This window comes from Calonectris borealis, chromosome 19 (genome assembly GCF_964195595.1).
Source record: "Calonectris borealis chromosome 19, bCalBor7.hap1.2, whole genome shotgun sequence".
Classification (NCBI taxonomy): domain Eukaryota; kingdom Metazoa; phylum Chordata; class Aves; order Procellariiformes; family Procellariidae; genus Calonectris; species Calonectris borealis.
The window spans coordinates 4,465,080-4,484,267 of record NC_134330.1 but is presented as its reverse complement, the minus strand read 5'-3'; the positions used below and the strand labels follow the sequence as shown (position 1 = coordinate 4,484,267).

Below are 19,188 nucleotides of genomic sequence, written 5' to 3'. Positions count from 1 at the left end.
GAACTAAGAATCAACAAGTACCAAATTTAGTACAGTCTGAAGGCTGAGAGAACAAACTACCCAGAAGATTTGGTTGCTGAAAATTTATTCTGTTTGAGTTCAAAATCGCAATTGTAAAACCTCTCATTTTGTATTTTTTTTTAATGTCATTATCGGTACTAAAAGTACAAAATAAATGTAAGTGTGCAGGAAATACTTAAATTTTCTGTGCAGTCTGGCATTACCAACCTGAAATGATTGAGAGAGCACTTTAATGTGTGGAAAGTGGAAATGAAAAATGGACAAGGGAAAACTGACAATATTGCTTAAGGGAAGAGAAATGCAAGAAGCCCTGATTAAATTAGGAAATGGATTTTCATTTTTGCAACAGAAGTTTTAAATTATGTAAGATAGTGATGTCCTACAGAGAGAGAGAGGGGGGGAAAAAGTGAGTTTAGCCTTGGTAGCACCAGCTTTTTTATTTTAAATCTGTTCTGTAGCTCTCAAGGTTCCCACAATTGTTTCGGTCAGGCATGTAGAGAATGAGTTTGACATTATAGATTCTTTTCTCCAGGAGGTTGGATGACAACATTCGAACTGTAGTGAGAGGACAGACCAACGTGGGACAGGATGGCAGGCAGGTACGTGCATCTCATCTCCGGTAATGCCGAGGTAATGCCGCTCTCATTATTAGGGAGCTGTCTCTTCCACTAATGATTTTGCGAGCTGCTCACTGAACAGCTGTTCTAGCCTGCTTTCTGATCACCCTCCAAAGAGAAGTGAATGAGAAATTGATTTAAAAATCAAAAGCAAAACCAGGAGGCTTGCGGTTGTGCCACTCTTAATCCTGTTCATTTTATCATTAGCTTCAATGGGTACAAGCACATTTGCTACTGGGGAAGGATCAATAAAAGGATATTTGGCCTTTTAACTAGGTTGTTTGCTGAGGTATCCTGAGTTGCTATTGACTAAACCTGATGACTGACTGCCAGTTCACCTTGCGTGTCTTACTCAGCTATCAGGTTTTCGCTTGTCTTTTGCTTGAGAGGTGTGTTTGCTCAGAGCACGGTATTGAAGAGCACAGCCATGGCTGCAGTGTTTGTGAACACTGAGCTCGGTCCACGTGTTATCTGATTTTGAGGTATCACCCAGTGCTGCTGTGTTTCCTGTGTCTGTTCTGTTTCAGACCAGGAACATTAATGCCTTGAATCGTCAGTCATGCTGCTTTCCTAGTGTCAACACTGACTTGTCTTTTTAATACCAGATTTAAGACTAGTTTGCTGGGATGGGGTAGTCATTCCCTCACCAGCATGACTGGCTGTATTTTCCACTTCTTGCTGCAGTAGCCTTTGGTCTATTATTTCTAATCCTACCTCTGCCACAGAGTCCGTGGCCTTGAGTGAATTATTTAACTTATCTATGCCTTTGTAATGCTTTCAGAAAAATGCGAGATGCTTACCTCTCCTAGCAGAACTAGTTTAATGCTTGCATGGGTGCCTGAGTACTGCTATTAAACTGGGGATGTGCTTGGGACGTGGCGTACCTGGGAGTGGTGCTGCCTGTAATCGCTGCGCAGGGATGAAACGAGAAATCGAGTGGGGAGGCAATTACAGAAACCGAGGAGGGAGTGGAAACTAGTGCAGTACTTGGAGAGCTTGGGTATGGTTGGAAAGCTGGTGCTGTTGTAGCCTTTTGGGCCCATTCGAAGTAACGTTCAGAGAAGACCACAAAAAAGTGGGATCGAGAAGAGCTGTGGATAAGAATTGCCCCGAGTGCCTTGGGACTTGCAGGTCCAAAGGATGAACGTGGTGAGAGCTGAACAAAAGCAGTGCCGCGGTCAGCTGTGCTTGCAAGACAACAAAAGAGTCTCTGTGCTAAGGAGCTTCGGCAAGCTTTGTTTAGAGCTTTGCCTTATGTCTGTGCTTTCTCACTCTTTAATTCCTTTGAAGTTCTCCAAAGCATGTACAGACGGACTTGGACAGTATCCTGCTTGAAGTACTGGGGAGGCAGATCTGTCCGTGCAGCCCTTCATTTAGTTTGGTTGTAAAGGAACCAGTTAAACTCCTGTCCAAGTAAAAACCTTCAAACATGCATGTGTATGTGGCGTGTCTGTGCAGGGCATCTTTCAAGTGGCCTGGAGCTGCAGTTAATCACAAATATTCCTGTATTTAGCTGTGAATTTTCCCATTTTCCCTCACTTCGCTGCTTTGCAAGCTAGAAGCAGACTTTAAGACACCTGCCAGAGCTTGCAGTTGCCTGGACTGCATGGGCTAAGGCCAGACAGTCTCCCAGAAGCGTAACAGTTGTTTCTTACTTTAAGAGATCCTAACAAATACTGAAACCATTCAATTTTTGAAAGCGTTAGTTTTCTGGTAAGAAAAATTGTCTGAATCTGAAATGCTGTGAGCTTTTTCTTTCTGCGTTTCTAATCCAAGTCCTCTATTTCACACTTGTATGTGCATTTCATTCTGCTGGAACCAGGCTGTTAGAGTGGCAGGACTTGGCTAGATCTTGACGTTTAAAGCAGTAAAGGAACGTCAGCAACTCAGGCCTTGCATGTTACCTGGTCGGAGGGACCCGCAGCGGAAGAGGTCATCTTACGGTGCTGGGGAATGCTTGAATTGCATTTCAGTTTGAATTTTATATTTGGCTCCCCAGAACCAGACAGAGGAAACCTAGAAGAAACATTTGCTGTTCTGTCACGCCTTGCACTACTTTCTCCGAGTAGTTCATCTTGTGTGCTAGCTGGGGGAGCGAGGCAGCCTTTTTCACATGACCACCCTGTTGATACCTGATTGTGGGGGAGAAAACCTTGCTTTTCATTTTCAGCTGCCTGTTCCTGTGCTGAAAAGTGCCTTTGTTTTACCAGCATGTTCTTAGTGGAAGGAAGGACACTTAGAAATGTTAGCTTCTTATAGAGCAAGAGGCCTGGCTTCTCCCACTTGGAGAGGAAGGGTTTCATTTTCCAGTGTATGGTAAGAAATTCTTTTGAAACGACTGAAAGCAAGGTGCCTTTAAGACAAGTCAGTGCTCTGCTAGGAAGGGAGTCAGTGCTACTAAAGGGGCTTTTTTCCTTATTTAGCTTTTCTGATAGTAGTTTGGTCCCACAATAAAATTAGTTTCTTTCTTCTACTGATCTCCTATTCTTATTAAATTTGTAGGAAATTTGTATCCTCAAGACCAATATTTTGCTGCAAAACTTGATTGAAGCGTACACATGCATAGATAGTGTCATCCTGTGAAGCCCAGGCTGAAGATCGTTACTGCGTTTTATCATATTAACCACAATTGCAAACCACCCTTGATTAATAAAGAAACAGTTGGCAACCAGCTTTTGCAATAGGTTTGAAACAAAGCTTAAAACCAGCCGCAGCGAAAAGTTTAATCTTCGAATACCTTTTCCCATTTATAACTCTTTCTTACCACATGAGATGTCTCTAGCCTGTAGTATGCAGTACTTGTAGCAGACTAGCTTTTGAAAAAGCCGTTCTTGTCTTTTTGACATATTTCCATCCCTTAACACACTGAGAAGAATGATGCAATCCATCGTGTGCTTGAAAGCACGTGCGTGTAAATAAAAATGCATATGGACTCTGATGTTCCAGCTGCTTGAATTTCAGTGGGAGCTCAGGATCTTGTGTATTTATTGCAAGATTGGATCTGGAAGGTGTTTTGCAAAAGCCTCTTGTCTTCAGTCGCATTCTCTCCTAACAACTCACGATGCAAACTGTAATCAGCATTTGCCAGAATTGCCTGACTGCATGGTATCAGAGCTAGAGGAGCCGTTCTTGTCTGGAGGGTAAATAATAGTTTTCATAAACATCCTTTTGATCTCTGACTTTCTTCCAAAGGAAACATAAACCTCAGATGCAGTGGTAGAATTAAAAAAAGTTCTTGTTTAAGTCAAAGCAAGAGGAGGGGTTTCCCTGCTGAGCCCCTACTCTGTCGTCTGTGTTAGCCGTGCCCTGCCTGCCTCGGCTTTGCGTGGGGAGGCAGAGCCGCACACACGAGCGGTTGCCATCCCCGCTGCCCTTGCAGGTGAGGGAGCACCGTGTGCCGTGGGTGCAGAAGCTGATTCAGGAAGCTCGTCTTTGGCTTTTCCATCTCCCGTCAACATTAACTGCCAAACGCAGGGTTGGGAATCTCGTGTAGGCTGTTGGTTCAAGTGCTGCCCAAATGACTGGGACCTGGGACCTGCCATCAACCTATCTAATCTCTGTTTTTTGGTAGCGTTTTTGGAGACCAGTGATACCAGGCAGGTTCCTAGAAGACGAACGAAGGGTATTTAGCCTTTAACAGCTTGCTTTCTCTTTGGGGAAGGGGTCATTTACCAACTGAGCCCAGCAAAGCAGCTTTCCCTCCTGTGGAGGAGCAGTGCTTTACTGAGCCTTGTTGAGAGCTGCACCTTTGCAGCTGTCCAGGAGAGGGGAGCCCAGCCTTGTTTTTGAGACCAGGGTAACATTTTACTGATCACTGCTGGTGAGGGAGTGCTGCCAGCGGAGACGTGTCTGAATAGTGCTGCATGTTATTCTCCCAGATAGAGCAATCTAAATCCCAGTCAGACCCAGTGGGGAATATGCGGTATGCAGCTATGGGAATGTGCTCTCCGTGCTCCTTAAGGAAGAGGAGACCTTAGGGATGGCAAATTCAAAATCCTAATTGCAGATCCAGCCACTGTACTCCCTGTGATCGAGTCTCCTGTCCTGTCTGGCTGGTAATGTGGCAGTGGTAACGGTGGGGATAACACTTCTGTGCTCCACCTGGGTGCCGAGATGATTGAGCAGGTCTTCGAGGTGAATTGTAGGTATGAGAAGGAAGTAAGAGTAGCTTTTTATAGTCCGTCTTTAACTTTTAAACTGTTTCCCAAATAGTCTTGATCACATACACATGTTCATATAAAATAGTATTTAGGTGTCTGAAAAAGCAGATTCTAAATCTAAAAATAAAGTCGATCAAATAGATGTGGCCCCAAAAGAGTTATTTAAGCAGCTCTAAAGACAGGAATGCTCCCTTCTCCACAAAGCATAACGTTTCCCAGTTCAAAGCATCTGCCTTTTTGAAATTTTGCCCTAGAATTTCCTCCAAATGCAAAAGCCTTAAAATAGTCTGGCTCATTTGGCTTCCCCTTCCTGGTGCGATATTTCAGTAAAATCTGTAGACAATACCATGAACTTCAGAAATTATCTCACTAATGATCCTTTTATGGGAGGAAACAACAGTCGTGGGTGGAACATTCCTCTGCAGGGCGTAACAAAATTTTCCTTGGGAGTCCCAGACTTGGGCTATTTCGGATGCCTTGGGAGAGGCTGGGAATGCAGGAGCTGCTGTGGTTCAGTTGTAACAATATGCGGTTCAAGCTGCGCCTGCAGTTTCTGGGGAGCCAGCGCTATCCGATTTTTCCTCTGTAAGGTTTTTCTCAGAGCTGCTGCTGAACTGGAGTCTGGGCTGACCTTGCTAAGAGCTGCAGTCCAGTTGTGGCATAATTTCCTCTCTGCCCTAGGGTGTAGTATAAAAAGTTCCCATAGATTTTTCCACCGAGCGTTTAACACACTCCGACCGTTTTTATTTGTCACTCTTTAGTTGTGTTTATTGCTAAACCTTCTGCATGGACTGGCTGTAATTTTTTTGACAGTTGCTGACATGCCTTTACTGGTTGTTTGGCTGAAGCTGCTTCACCTATCAGGCTTTTGTCCTTGTAATAAAGTAGCCTCTGCGTTTGCAGTCTAGTTTAACCTTTGACAGTATCTGTGCAACCAGGACGTGGGTGCCCGGGGCAGTAAAGGTGAGGCAGCTTTGTACAAAATCTATTTCCGAAGGAATCAAGAATTCCAGAGGAATTCCAAGGTTTATGGCTTTATAGTTTGAGTCTAAAAAATATGTTTGTTTCTGTTATCTCTGGTCCATCTTTCCCTTCCTGCCCTGTGCACACACATGCATAAGGTAAATGACTGCAATTGAATGATAAGTACTGTGCTTTAAAGAAAAGATCGGTTTATCGCTTAGTATCTCCTACTGTATTAGGGTCTGGCTCAATTAGTGCTAGAACAAAGTTAAGTATTAACGAGAAGAGAAAAGGGATGTTTTCTGGGCTGGGAAAAGCCTTGCATGTTTCTCATGGCTGAAGATACTGGTTGATAACTTGGATTGCTTTGGTTGGCTCCTGCTTCTTTGCTCCGTGAGAACAGTAATGTATTTTTTTTCATAACTACAGCAGTGCAAGAAAAGAGATGGCAGCTGCTGTGGTTAAAGAATACAAATATATTCTTGCTGCCCAGCCTGAACCCAGCACAGCAGTAGACAGCTCAATTAGCCGTCCCATCCTTCGGTAACCAGTGCTGTCCTTTCTCGTTGCATGTAAAAATAAACGTCTCAACTCTGCAGCTGTGGGGAGGCTCGGACTGCCTGCCCTGCCCTGTGTGTGTGCCGCAGTCTCTGGCAGTGTTTAAGCCTGTGGAAGGAGGAGGATGTGTCTGGCGTAGAAAAATGCCCACAGGTTATTGGGTTTGACAAGCTCATAGATGGCAGTATGTGAAATACTTTTTTTTTTTTCTTTCTTCTTTAAATAGAGATCAGGAAACACTTTGCAGAATCAATATAGGGAGGAAGAAAGAGATGAAGATGGACAGTGAGCAGAAGAGAGTGATGCAGGTGCTGCGTGTGGCAGAGAGCTGTGGGTGTATGGTACTCCCCTGCTGATGGGGTCATCCCGGCTACTCGAGTGCCCGTTTAGCTAGCGGTGTCCTGAGCTGCAGGGCAGCTGGCGGATGGTGTTGCTGGAGTCAGCGGCTTGTCCTCTCCTCAGCTTTGCCAGTGCTGGGTACAGGCAGTGTCAGCCTGGCAGGCAGGGAGGTGATTTTGTGCACTGTTTGCATAAACATGCTTAATGAGCAGCACTGTTGCTTCAGCCTCTCTTCTTACCTCCCCCTGTTTGTGTGGAGGTGGCTTTTTTGACTGCAGGTTGTGTTTCATGCTAAACTAAGGTAGTCAGTGCTTTCGGATCTCCTACCGTAGGCACTTTGATTTCATTTTTTAATTAATTTATTTAAATATATGCTCACTTCCAGACATCAGATTGTGCGCTGCTTGCTTGGCCACAGTGCCCAGGTTCGGCTCGCATGGTTGGTGTTGATGTGCCTCTGCCGCTGGGACAGCATTGACGGCCTCTGCCTGAGTCTTAAAAGCAGGCGAGGAAAATCACCATAAGCTCTTAATAACAATTAAGCCTAAGTCTATAAAATATTTGGGGGCTTTTTTGTGTCACAATCCCTGATGTTGTAGGCACCATCTTTCAATTCTATTCATTCTCTCCTGCATGGCTAAGCTTTATCTCCTGTTTTTTTGATGAATGGGTCATTATTCTGAAATATTAACGGACTAGTGTTAGATTTCAATACGCTTTAAGATGGTGAATAGATGAGGGTTAAATATTGTGTCTTAAGCTGTGTAGTTTTATATATTTTAAAAAAAAAAAGGTCATGCCACAGATTCTGTAAGACTCCAGTTGAGTGATTAAAGTCCCATAATACTCTTTTGTAACCAATGAATAATAAACAGAAGTTGAGCTGCCAGAATAAATCAAAAGTGAGTTTCATTTAGAGTCTTTTCCCTAGTGAATTACGACAGTTGGACAATGTCCTTCCCATCTAAGAGACACAGTGAGCTTTTTCTAGCCTAGAACATGTTTATTGAAAAGGGTTTCAGGTGAATGGCATGCCAAGAAGAAATAGTGCTGTTTATTATCCTTCTGGCTACTGCCCATGAAAACTGGCATCTGCAGCTGCATGAAGAGGTCAGGCATAACTTTTGCCATCTGCTGCAAAGCCGGGTTCAAGGCAGAAGCAAGTCCGAGCTTGACCTTGCCTTCTGCTTTTGTATGGAAAGGCGGTGGTCGCACCCTGTCGCTGTCCTGCAGCCTGAGGCTGGAAACCAGGTGGTGTTTTGTGCTGGCAAAAGGCACGCTTTCTTGCTGGTGGCGTTGAAGGCAGTGCAAGTTGCAAAATAAGACCGGGCTGTTCCACAGCCAGTGCTGTTTGGTTTTGATGCCAACAAAGCGAGAGCCCAGCCTGAAAATAGACAGGCTGGAGATTTTGTCTTCCTGTGGATCTCATTTTTTTTCCTTTCTTTCTCTTTTTTTTTTGTTGTTGTCTCACATTTTTGGTGTGTAGTAACGTTTATTCCAGCTGTGTTGCTTCCGTGCTTATGGCAGGTGAACTGTCGGCATTTCCACTTAGAAATCCCTACTTGGAGGGTTCATGGTATGATTGTCCATTCCTCTCACCTGTATTTTGCCTCTAAGGTCTCAACCTGAATGTGAATTCGTCTTGCAAAATCTGATGCAACTTGAGTGGTTGCTAAACTTGCCCCCACTTAAGTCAAGCATGGCTCTGATATTGCAAATAGGACCGAAACGCTGCCTGCGGTATGCAAACTCATCAGCAGACAAATCGACTGGAATTCCTCAGTCATGTACAGACCTCCTGCGCAAATTTAACGTGCAGTGCTCCCGATCAAACAAAACCAGGCGGCTCGGTGCTGGAGCGGAGGGTGAGCGAAGGAGCGGGTGTGCGTCGCTGCCTGCCGCAGCCGAGGGCAGTCAGTTATTCGGCGCTGGAGGAGGGGTCCTGCAAGCCGAGGTGTGTCGTGGGCACAGGGAGGTGCAGTAAACAGCTGCAATCAGGGTGTAAACAGAAATGATGTGAAGGGCAGAGACTCACAGCTTTGCTAATCTGAAATAAAGAAGAATGATAAGGGAAATAATAAGTGTCTGCACGGGGGAGTTTTTCCTACGTGATAATAGTGTTTAACGTGTTGAGCAGGGCTGGGCGTGGGGGAAGGCTGTGGCCGTTCACCTGCCAACGTAGAGCCGTGTGACGGAGCTGTAGTAACCCACCATGAAGTCTGAACGTGATGAAGCTAAAGGCTTTGCTAGAGGGTTGTGCAACTCACACAATTAATGTTTAAATGGCCACGCCACTCTGCTGCAAATTAGATGCGTGACTGTAAAACTTGTGTAAAATTACTCACCGGAGCAAGACCACTAAAACCACCGTCACTTACAGCACATCACCACCTTTCTTCATGGTGCAGGCACCGGTGTGCAGGGCTGGGCAATGCAATGAAAAATGACAGCTCGGAAGGGTGTTGGACTGGCACAGGAATGCAGATGGGAGTTAAGCTGCAAGGTTTCAACCAGCGAACCTGGAAATCGCCTCTCGCTTCACCCTCTGTGTCTGTCAGTGTTTGTGCAGCTATTACGTGGGGTTTGATTTCTCAGCATGATTTGGGAGGTTAAATGAAGGGGCAATAGTAGCAATTTTAAACGTGGTGCAGTGTTCAACGTAATCTGCTTTGTTGATTTAAAGTGTCCTGTGCAAGCCTTAGTGGTTAGGACTGGAGCTGATGACAGAATACTCTATTCTGTAGTGACAATGGTAGTAGTTATGTAGTATTTGATGAATTCCTAGGGTAGAAATCTGCTAAAATCAAAACCAAGTGTGATGAGCCCTTCAGGTTTGTCTGCTCAGGGAAATTAGCTGGCACAACTGCGATGCAATGTTGCCCTGCTCTGACAGACCAGCCCTCTCTGCTTCAGCTGCAGTGGTTTATCCCTAGCTGTAAAACTTGAGAGTCTTCTCTAAAATGAAATCAGACTGAGAATCAAAGTATATTTCCACCCTTTCTCAATCTGGAGGGACTCATTTGTGTGAGGGTTTTAGTGGCAGAAATTGTTAGGCTGCTCACAGCGTGCAAGGGTTTATTTGAAATCTCTGCAGCTGAGACTTCTTGGAGAATTGGGGATGGGAACTTATTTTTAGTCATGGTCTAGATTTTCATTGATCTGGGTTGTAAGTGTGGCAGCAAATGAAAAAACGCTCTGTATTCAAGAGTGGGGACTGATCCAGGAGCATTAAATTCTCAGCATCCTGACCACAGCCCAATTTGTAACATTAAAAATACATTTGGATGCTGTGAATTTGGCAGATGTGTCAAGTGTCTATAAAATACTTAGTAGAGGGCAGCTTTCTGACGTGAGTAATAACATCCAATTGAAATATATATTGGCTAGAATCAAATAAAACTAGCACGTTTCTAGCACAACACCACTGAGCATATGGAAACTATCGAGGTATTTTAACATTACTGGGGACAGAATAGTGTTAATTTAGTTAGTCCCCAAGCTCAGGGTTTCCAGTTAAGCGACATTTTGTAGTAACACCCGGGCCTCTCTTAATTGCTGTTTGCATATTCCTAGTACTTCAGTATTTGCTTGCACAAGATTCCTGATAGGATGAATAAAGAGGTATTTAGAAATCAACACACCCACTAATGAGACACGGCTGTCTGATGGGAGCGATGTGACAGGTCCGTACCCAGGCTGGGAGGGGAAGAGGAGGCTCTGTCCTTCTGCAGCGGCTGTGGGGATTCGGAGAGACTGACTGTAATTCACTGAGTTGCTTTTTTGGCTTGAGTATTGTTGCTAGTGCCGGTTTTGCGTGTGTTAATCTGGTACTGTAAATCGCTGGAACATAACCTTTTAAGGGATGCATCACTTCAAAATCTAATGAATTAGATGTGGTCTTGCCCCACTTCTCACTTGGGTTATTTTCTTTCCTCCTTTTGCTGCTTGGAAGACCTCACGTAAAAAGGTGACACAAGTGATGATGTGCAGGCTGATCTTAGAAGTTGCTTGGGATAATGCCAAGTAAAGCTATTTTTTAGGCAGTCTCTTTCTCAGTGATTCATGGTTTAACTCTGCTCCCTGTTGTTTCATGCTGGTTTGTTTGGACTCTCTTCTGTTGCATCTCAAGGTGAAGAAGGTTGCAGAGCTGATTCACGTGCTATGTTTTTCCCTCCAGCTTTGGAGAATTTGATGAAAAGCCATGTAGCTCACTGTCCGCCCACCTTACCTGGGGTCTGGCTGCACGCTTCGGAGTTGGGTCTTCCAAATCCCACGTGTGGCTTCTCAGTCTTCTGCATTTCATCTCTGCTGTTAACACAGGAGCAGGGGAGCTTCCACTGCATAAATACAGGCTGGCTGAGAAACGGGGATGGCTAAAAATACATCATGGTCTTAAACTGGAAGATCCCCCTGTGTGTTCCCTGCCAAGAACTGCGTCTTGGGTCCCTGCTTCTGCGGGCGCTGGGGCTGTACCTCCCCCGGTGCCACGCGTGGAGCTGGGCAGTGCCCCGCAGAGGCACCCTCCATCGCCTGCTTCCCTCTGGCAGCCGGGACGTGCTCCTGAACCCGTGCCAGGGCAGAGGATCAGATACGCTACGCTGGAGGAGGAAGAAAGCGATACGTAGCCGAAGCCCGTCTTGTATTGAGCGCTCTGTCTAGAGTCTCTCGCTGTGTTGCTGGTCCTGCCCTCTTTGCTAAATTTACTGTTGTCAGAGCAGCTGGGGTACCCCGGGGACAAACATTATGGAAAAAGCCTCTAAGTAGCTGCGGCTGCCGCTCAGACGCTGCTGACCGATGGCTCTGCCTCTCTCGGGCAGCCGAGCCCTATCCGTGCCGTATTTCTCAGCTGGTGCCTGACATTCAGGGACCTCAGAAGTTGCATAAAGTTTAATAAATAATGCTGATGGGTTAATTGTAGCTTGCAGGCTCAGTTGTTGATTGGAGTCATATGGTGTTTTTCCAGTACATCGCAACCTTAATTTCAACATCCTTGTTTCATATAACCGCAACAGATTATGTATCCAGTCTCTTTATTTGTTTGTGGTCCTCTGCCCCTGAAATGAACTGCTGTTTTAATAAAGGAAACACAATAACTTAACTTTTGTATGCCCTTTGGGGGTGCCTACATTTACGTGTTTCCCAGTTGCGCTGATGAGGAAACCAATAAATTAGTAATGCAAGGTGAACCCTGCGTCAAGCCACAGATGTAAGATTACTGGATGTCGTTCATCACGTAAACCAGTTATGCTGGAATAAGAGTGATTCCTATTCTCTTGGTAGTGTTTTGGTTTTAGAATTTCTGTCCAAAATAAACCTGCTATTAATAAAATAACAAAAGCAGTAAGAAAATGCTTTTAAAATTCATGATTCACTGTCTTAATGGGCGCAGAGTGTGAAGGGAAATGCGTTCCCTCTAATATACAGCGTAGCCTTTAACATGGCTGCGGTTTCCCCTCTCCTCTTTTACAGGTGAAAGAAGAATCGTTACATACATTAATAAACTTCTATATTACACCTTGAACAATTAGATCTACTTTTATGCCCTAGATGTCAGTTTCTTATCCCTCAATAATGAACACCATTTATGAAATATGAGGGGTTTTCTTAAAATCGATGTATTTCATTGGTTTTGCTCTTTGCTTTACTCTGTCTTTACAGTGACCAGGAAGGTGGTGTTTTTCCATTATTAGTTTTATTTATTTCCTTCCTCCACATGCAATATTTTACTTTCAGATGCTGCAGTTGGAATGTTACAGCCAAAAAGGTTTCATGGGTTTCTTTAAGAACCGTCAGAAAGTTTAATTGTAGGCTTTGTGCAAGAAGTAACACCTTTAGTTCGGTTCTGAGCTTCCCAACAGATCTACCTGACAGTGCCCTCCTGACTTAAAAACATAGGTTTTCACGCAGTGTTAGTGTCAGCAAATCTTACATGTGTTCGAGGAAGCATTTTCATCTCTAAATGTAAATTATATTAGAAACCAAGCATGTTGATGAATTAGTGTGTCCTGGCTCAAATAAGGAATATGCAGTCCTTTTTTGGGAGGATAGCTAAAGATTTATGTCTTAATGACTAAGCAAATATTTGGAAGCAAGTTTTAAGAAATGAAACGAGTGTTTGTAAGCAGTTCTGGTTTGCTCAAGTCTGTTAAGTTTGCTGTTGAGTTCTCTGTGTGTGCTTTCTTCTTTTTTAACAGTTATGGAAGCATATCCCCTTCTCTGAGAGATGCGATACAGAACTTGAACAGAGGGCAGCTGCTGTTCGGTCTCTCCCCCACATCCCAGCCATGTTATTTTTCACAGCGGTGGGAGACCACAGTTCTTTAATTCATCAGATGGGGACAGAGCACATGTTGTCTCGTTTGTGTTTTTCCAGAGCCTGTAAGGAGGTAAAAGCTACAAGTGTCAGGACCAGGTGATGACACCAGTTCACCTTGTTTTTTGCAGTTTTAAGTGTACTTTGGTCGGTGTTCCAGGGGCAGTTTTTGGGTGGGGAGTTTGCCCACTGCTGCATGTGCTGGTTTCCACCGAGCGTAGAGCAGTGAGCAGCAGGAACGTGTTCTTCAGGTGTAAACCAGTTTTCTGTAAATAGTCTCTGCTGGTTATTTTCACCGTATTATTAAATAGCACTGTGACCTGTTAGAGAAGTAGATGAGCAACAGTGAGCAAAAGAGAAACTGGTGTTACGTGGGCAGCCAGAAGTCCTCTTTGGGGCCTCGTTTGGGCCATTATCTGAGGATAAATTATGGCCAATAACTTTAGAAAAGGTCTCTATGTTCAAATAGATGATATTCTGTCTCATGAAGAAAACAGGTAAGACAGTTTTCCCTTCGTGGATAGCGATTTTAAAGTAAAACCTGTAAGACCTGAGATGGAAATCCTCACTCACGGTATTGTTTACTCTGAACTTGGTTGCTGAAGGCTGTCGAGAACAAATGGCTTTGAGCTGCGTATTGATGCTTAAAATAGCAACTGAGATGCTCTCTTCCTTGGAGAGCAGGTTAGAGATGCCACCCCCAAGTGCAAGGATTGCGGTGGATGGTTGGAAGTCTTAGAGTTCGCCTTGGCAATCATGCTAAGGAGAGCTGCTGTGGCTATTGTCTGAGCCTGCATCTGAAAAATTAGCCCTAGGAGAGGGGAATGGGATCAGAGATGTGTCTAAGAAGCGTACGGCTAGTTGGGAATTTGGGGTGGTCCTGCTGCGTGTCTGCATTGCTCTGTTGTGCTGCATGGTGTGTAGGACCTTCCCAGGCTCCTTACAGCTGATCATAGAATCATAGAATGGTTTGGGTTGGAAGGGACCTTAAAGATCATCTAGTTCCAACCCCCCTGCCGTGGGCAGGGACACCTTCCACTAGACCAGGTTGCTCAAAGCCCCAACCTGGCCTTGACCACTTCCAGGGATGGGGCATCTACAACTTCTCTGGGCAACCTGTTCCAGTGCCTCACCACCCTGATAGTGAAGAATTTCTTCCTTACATCTAATCTAAAGCTACCGTCTTTCAGTTTAAAGCTGTTACCCCTTGTCCTATCACTACACGCCCTTGTCAAAAGTCCCTCTCCAGTTTTCTTGTAGGCCCCCTTCAGGTGCTGGAAGGCTGCTATAAGGTCTCCCCGGAGCCTTCTCTTCTCCAGGCTGAACATCCCCAACTCTTTCAACCTGTTTTCATAGGAGAGGTGCTCCACCCCTCTGATCATCTTTGTGGCCCTCATCTAGACTTCCTCCAACAGGTCCATGTCCTTCTTATGTTGGGGGCCCCAGAGCTGAACACAGTACTCCAGGTGGGGTCTCATGAGAGCAGAGTAGAGGGGGAGAATCACCTCCCTCGACCTGCTGGGCACGCTTCTTTTGATGCAGCCCAGGACACAGTTGGCTTTCTGGGCTGCAAGTGCACCTTGCTGGGTCATGTTGAGCTTCTCATCAACCAACACCCCCAAGTCCTTCTCCTCAGGGCTGCTCTCAATCCATTCTCTGTCCAGCCTGTATTTGTGCTTGGGATTGACCCAACCCATGTGCAGGACCTTGCGCTTGGGCTTGTTCAACTTCATAAGGTTCGCACGGGCCCCCCTCTCAAGCCTGTCAGGGTCCCTCTGGATGGCATCCCTTCCCTCCAGTGTCGACCGCACCACTCAGCTTGGTGTCGTCGGCAAACTTGCTGAGGGTGCGCTCAATCCCACTGTCCATGTCGCCGACAGAGATGTTAAACAGCACCGATTCCAATACCGATCCCTGAGGAATGCCACTCGTCACTGGTCTCCACTTGGACATTGATCCATTGACCGCAACTCCTGGAGTGCTACCATCCAGCCAATTCCTTATCCACCGAGCAGTCCTTCTGTCAAATCCATGTCTCTCCAACTTAGAGACAAGGATGTCGTGTGGGACAGTGTCAAATGCTTTGCACAAGTCCAGGTAGATGACGTCAGTTGCTCTTCCCTTATCCACCAATGCTGTAACCCCGTCGTAGGAGGCTACCAAATTTGTCAGGCATGATTTGCCCTTAGTGAAGCCACGTTGGCTGTCACCAATCACCTCCTTATTTTCCATGTGCCTTCACATAGTTCCCAGGAGGATCTGCTCCATGATCTTGCTGGGCACAGAGGTCTAGTTCCCTGGGTCTTCCTTTTTTCCCTTTTTAAAGGGATCCTCCGTACTTCGCCTCCCAGTGGTTCTGCACGCATGAGATCCTAAGTTTGTTTGAGATGATCCAAAGATTGAGTAAGTTTTGTGAGATTGCCTTGGCTTTGGATATGAAGGAGGATAACATCTCTTTTCGGAGAATCTTTTTGTTGGCTGGCTAAATCCTCATCTCTTCTTCTGGAGAATTCAGCAGCTCTGACGTGCAGGGAAATTAGCATTTAACATTAGTGCTGAAGCAAAGGGAAACATAGCAGTTGGCATCTGTGAAGAATTTCAGGTTGACTTTTTTTTTTCATAGACCTATCCAAATCTCAGAATATGCAGGACAGTTGCTGCTTGCTTAATAGCCCACTTGAGTAATGTGCCGCAGCCGTGGTCTGGGACTGAGTACAGAGGCTATAGTTAAATATGTTGAAAGGAGCATTCTTTAGTTCTTCGGTTTGCACTTAATCCACATGCCTTTAAATGGAAGAGAAGAGAAAACTTTATTCTGAAAGGTGGCTAGGCTGGAGCCAAATGAGAAGGTAGGTGGTGGTCTTCATTTCTGCTATGGTTGTCCCTGCAGCACACGTGTGTGTTCATTTCCCTTAGCGAACATGCTATATGATAGCTGTGTGACACTAATAGATAAAGTGTTAACTTTCACATGATTCAGAAGATATTTCAGAGGAAAGGTTTTTTTTTCCCCCTCTGGAAAATGAATTATAAAACGTTTCCAACTTTTATACTTTTATTATAATGCAGCTATGTTCCAGCAAAAGCTCCTGGCAGATAGTTTGCTCATACATTTCCAAATGAAGATGTGTTAAATTTATTTGCTGAAGGACCTTGTAGCTTGTGCTGTAACCTTGGTCATGGGATTGGATATAAAAACAGAGGGATAGAAGCCCACTTTACAGCGGGAAACAAAGTGGAGCTGGAGCTGGAAATGTTATCAGACTGGGAAGGCGAAACGTGTTGAATTACATCAGAAGTCAGATTCTGGACATGTGATTTTGGACATGTGGCTTCACTCATTGAATCCACGTGTAGTTCACACTGGTTGTGTGAGGTCAGGATGCACCATGGTTGTATAAAGGGGACCAGATGCCCCAAGAAGCTTGCAGTAAAATAGCACAAAAATCCAGGCGAGGTCCGTTTCCCGTGCTCGACCCTCTTTACCTGCTAAACCTGTGCCTTCTCTCCTGTGCCTGAAGAGCCGTTCCTCCTCAGGTGGGTGGGAGGCTGAGCTGCCCACCCCGAAGGAGTCAGCAAAATATGCATCGTGTTTTCTAACAGGATAATATCCTGCTAATTCAGTGAGGGGTTTAGGCAAGCACTCAGTGTTCTATCTGTAATGTTGCGTAGTTTTTATTTAGAATTAACGATGAGCATAGAGGTTTTGTGGAGGTTTCATTTTCCTGTCCTAAATACGTATTGATCAGGAGTAAGTTCTACATATTTTTCCACATTTAGTGCATCGAAATTTATTGCAGTAACATTAAAGCTATTCATAGTTCTTATTACAGAGGCGCTTTCATGGAATATCTCAATCAGATTTTGCTAGAGCACTATTATAAAATGGGAACTGAAACCCTGATCCACTCAGGTTAAATATCCCAACGTGGTACATTGACTTTTGATGTGCTGACGATATTTTCTTTGTAAGAAAACAGCTCCCCTCCACTGCCCCAGCCCAGGGGCTGTAGGGAGCAGCTGTGTATTTCTTAGAAGGTGAAAACTGAATGCAGGTTTTCTTTCCACTCTGACCTTGTTTTTTTTCCAGGCCCTGGAAGAAGCCCAGAAAGCCATTCAACAGCTCTTTGGTAAAATTAAGGACATTAAAGACAAGGCTGAAAAGTCTGAACAAATGGTGAGCAGCAGTTTCTTTCTAGCCTTTGAAAGGGAGAGGGACACAGACTTTTGCTTCCAGTTCTCGTTAAGAAGGGAACATTTTTGTCTTTGGTCCTGCTGGCTGGTTGGTAATTTGCTGTCAAGCATGTGTTGAACCTGTACCCTTGTCCTGGTGTTAACACGGCTGTAGAGCCAACGTGCTTGTAGTCCCGAAGGGAGGAGAGAGCCCTTCTTACCTCCTTAAGATTTTGTTGCTGTGTCTTGATATTTAACCAGACTCTTGTTTTTTTTCATTCACTAGGTTAAAGAAATCACACGGGATATCAAGCAGCTGGATCATGCCAAGCGTCATCTGACCACCTCCATCACCACCCTCAATCACCTGCACATGCTGGCGGGGGGGGTGGATTCACTGGAGTAAGTATGTGAATTTTTAGTGGTACTTTGACGCCACTGCTGGGTTCTTAAGTCTGGTGCAGTGCTCTGAATAGGTCTGTAACAGCTGCTTGTTTTTCTGGAGGGAAGTTTGCTTAATAGGTTGCAGTCTTGATTTTTGCTGGCAGATCCTTTCTGTGCGGCTCTGAGTGACCTGCAGCCTATGTTGCTCTATTTAAGGGTTTGCAGCATCGATTGCTTGAATTGCGGTGTTGATCCTTGGTGATAAGGAATGAGTCTGACTTCATTAAAGAGTAGGACAGTCTGTGCAGTTAGGTATCCTCGTTAGGGATGTGCTCTTCAGGGATTTGGGGGGATTTTTATCAGTCTCATGTCTTAAACTGGGATGAGATCCCTGTTTCGGAAAAGTCTACTCTAGTTCTGAGAATGAGTTCAAAGAAGCCTTACAGCTTGTACTGTATATGAAGTGGGGTGAGATGTTTCTAATAATCCTCTGTGGGTTTTTTAATGTGCTTGAGGAATACACAGGCTAGGGAAATCCAGTTTTTTACATATTGCATCTGTGAAGTTGCAAGTCCCAGGCACAGCCTGTTCTTGGATTGTAGCAAATTCTGCACGAACACTGGGTTATTAAGTGTTCAGAATTAAATTTTACTTAGGCTGCTGTGTTCATTGGAGTGATCCTAAAGGATGAAATAAAAGTAAATAAACTTGATTTTTTTTCTGTCCATTCCCTGTAGAAGTTATTAACAGAAAAGTCAAGGCTAATAGCTTTTCAGCATAATGATTCTCCTCCCTGTGAAGCTTTAACTCACACTTTGTGTGTGATGACAAATGGCTTAACTCAGGTCATTGTAGAGAAATAACGTTTACTGTCTCCGGACCGATACTGGGAAGCGGATGCATTCAGTAGTTTACGTGTTCTTTGCCCAGTGTTGCTTTTGACATTTATGTTTTTTTAAGTATTGTTAGATGTGTGCCAGATTGGTTTATTTTAGCATCAGTTAAGTGAAATTTTAATGCTGCATTGGAATGTTAATGAAGAGTTGTGTATTTTAGAAAAATAAATGTCGATAGGGACCCGCATGACCCAGTGGGGATGAGGTAACCTGTGAAATTACCACCCAGGATTTTCATCGAACCTGCCTTTGTAAATCTTTAATTTCCTCTACAGGGCTATGACCAGGAGGAGACAATATGGGGAAGTTGCCAACCTTCTCCAAGGTGTAGTGAATGTGTTAGAGCACTTCAACAAATACATGGGGATTCCTCAGATTCGACAGCTTTCTGAAAGGTAAAATGATCAAACCCTGAGCACTTGCATGCCTGCTGGGAAGGAAGGTTAGAAAATGCGTTAGGCAGAATCAGTTTCTCAAGGATGTAAAGGCTGGACATGGTCCTTTGAGCTTCTTTCCAGCCAAAACAAATGGGTTAAAATTGAACACAGTTTGCTCAAATCTTGAGCAGCCTATTCTGTCAAATAACAATGATCAGTACGGATGTAATTCATGAATGATCTGCGCTTCTCATTGACGGGCTTTTAATTTGCCTTACCTGGAGTAATCTGTGGAAGTGCAAATTGTTTTATGTGATCTTCCTGTGCAGGTGTTTGTGGTGAACCCTGAGGTGATGCTTCCTCCTGCTTTCTTAATCTCAGTGATAA

The 19,188-nt window shown here is 44.6% G+C and overlaps 1 protein-coding gene across 5 annotated transcripts in view; it reads left to right on the top strand.

Moving 5' to 3' along the window:
- VPS53 (VPS53 subunit of GARP complex) overlaps window positions 1-19,188 on the top strand; it is a 70,487-nt gene that overhangs the window by 4,550 nt on the left and 46,749 nt on the right. For all 5 annotated transcript variants that reach the window (XR_012676568.1, XM_075168505.1, XM_075168504.1 and 2 more), the window contains exons 4-7: window positions 554-620; window positions 17,062-17,148; window positions 17,431-17,546; window positions 18,700-18,819. Coding sequence is in view for 4 of the 5 variants with exons in the window: in XM_075168505.1 (XP_075024606.1) it covers window positions 554-620; window positions 17,062-17,148; window positions 17,431-17,546; window positions 18,700-18,819 (390 nt within the window). In the remaining variant the exon portion in view is untranslated. The remainder of the gene's footprint in view (window positions 1-553; window positions 621-17,061; window positions 17,149-17,430; window positions 17,547-18,699; window positions 18,820-19,188) is intronic.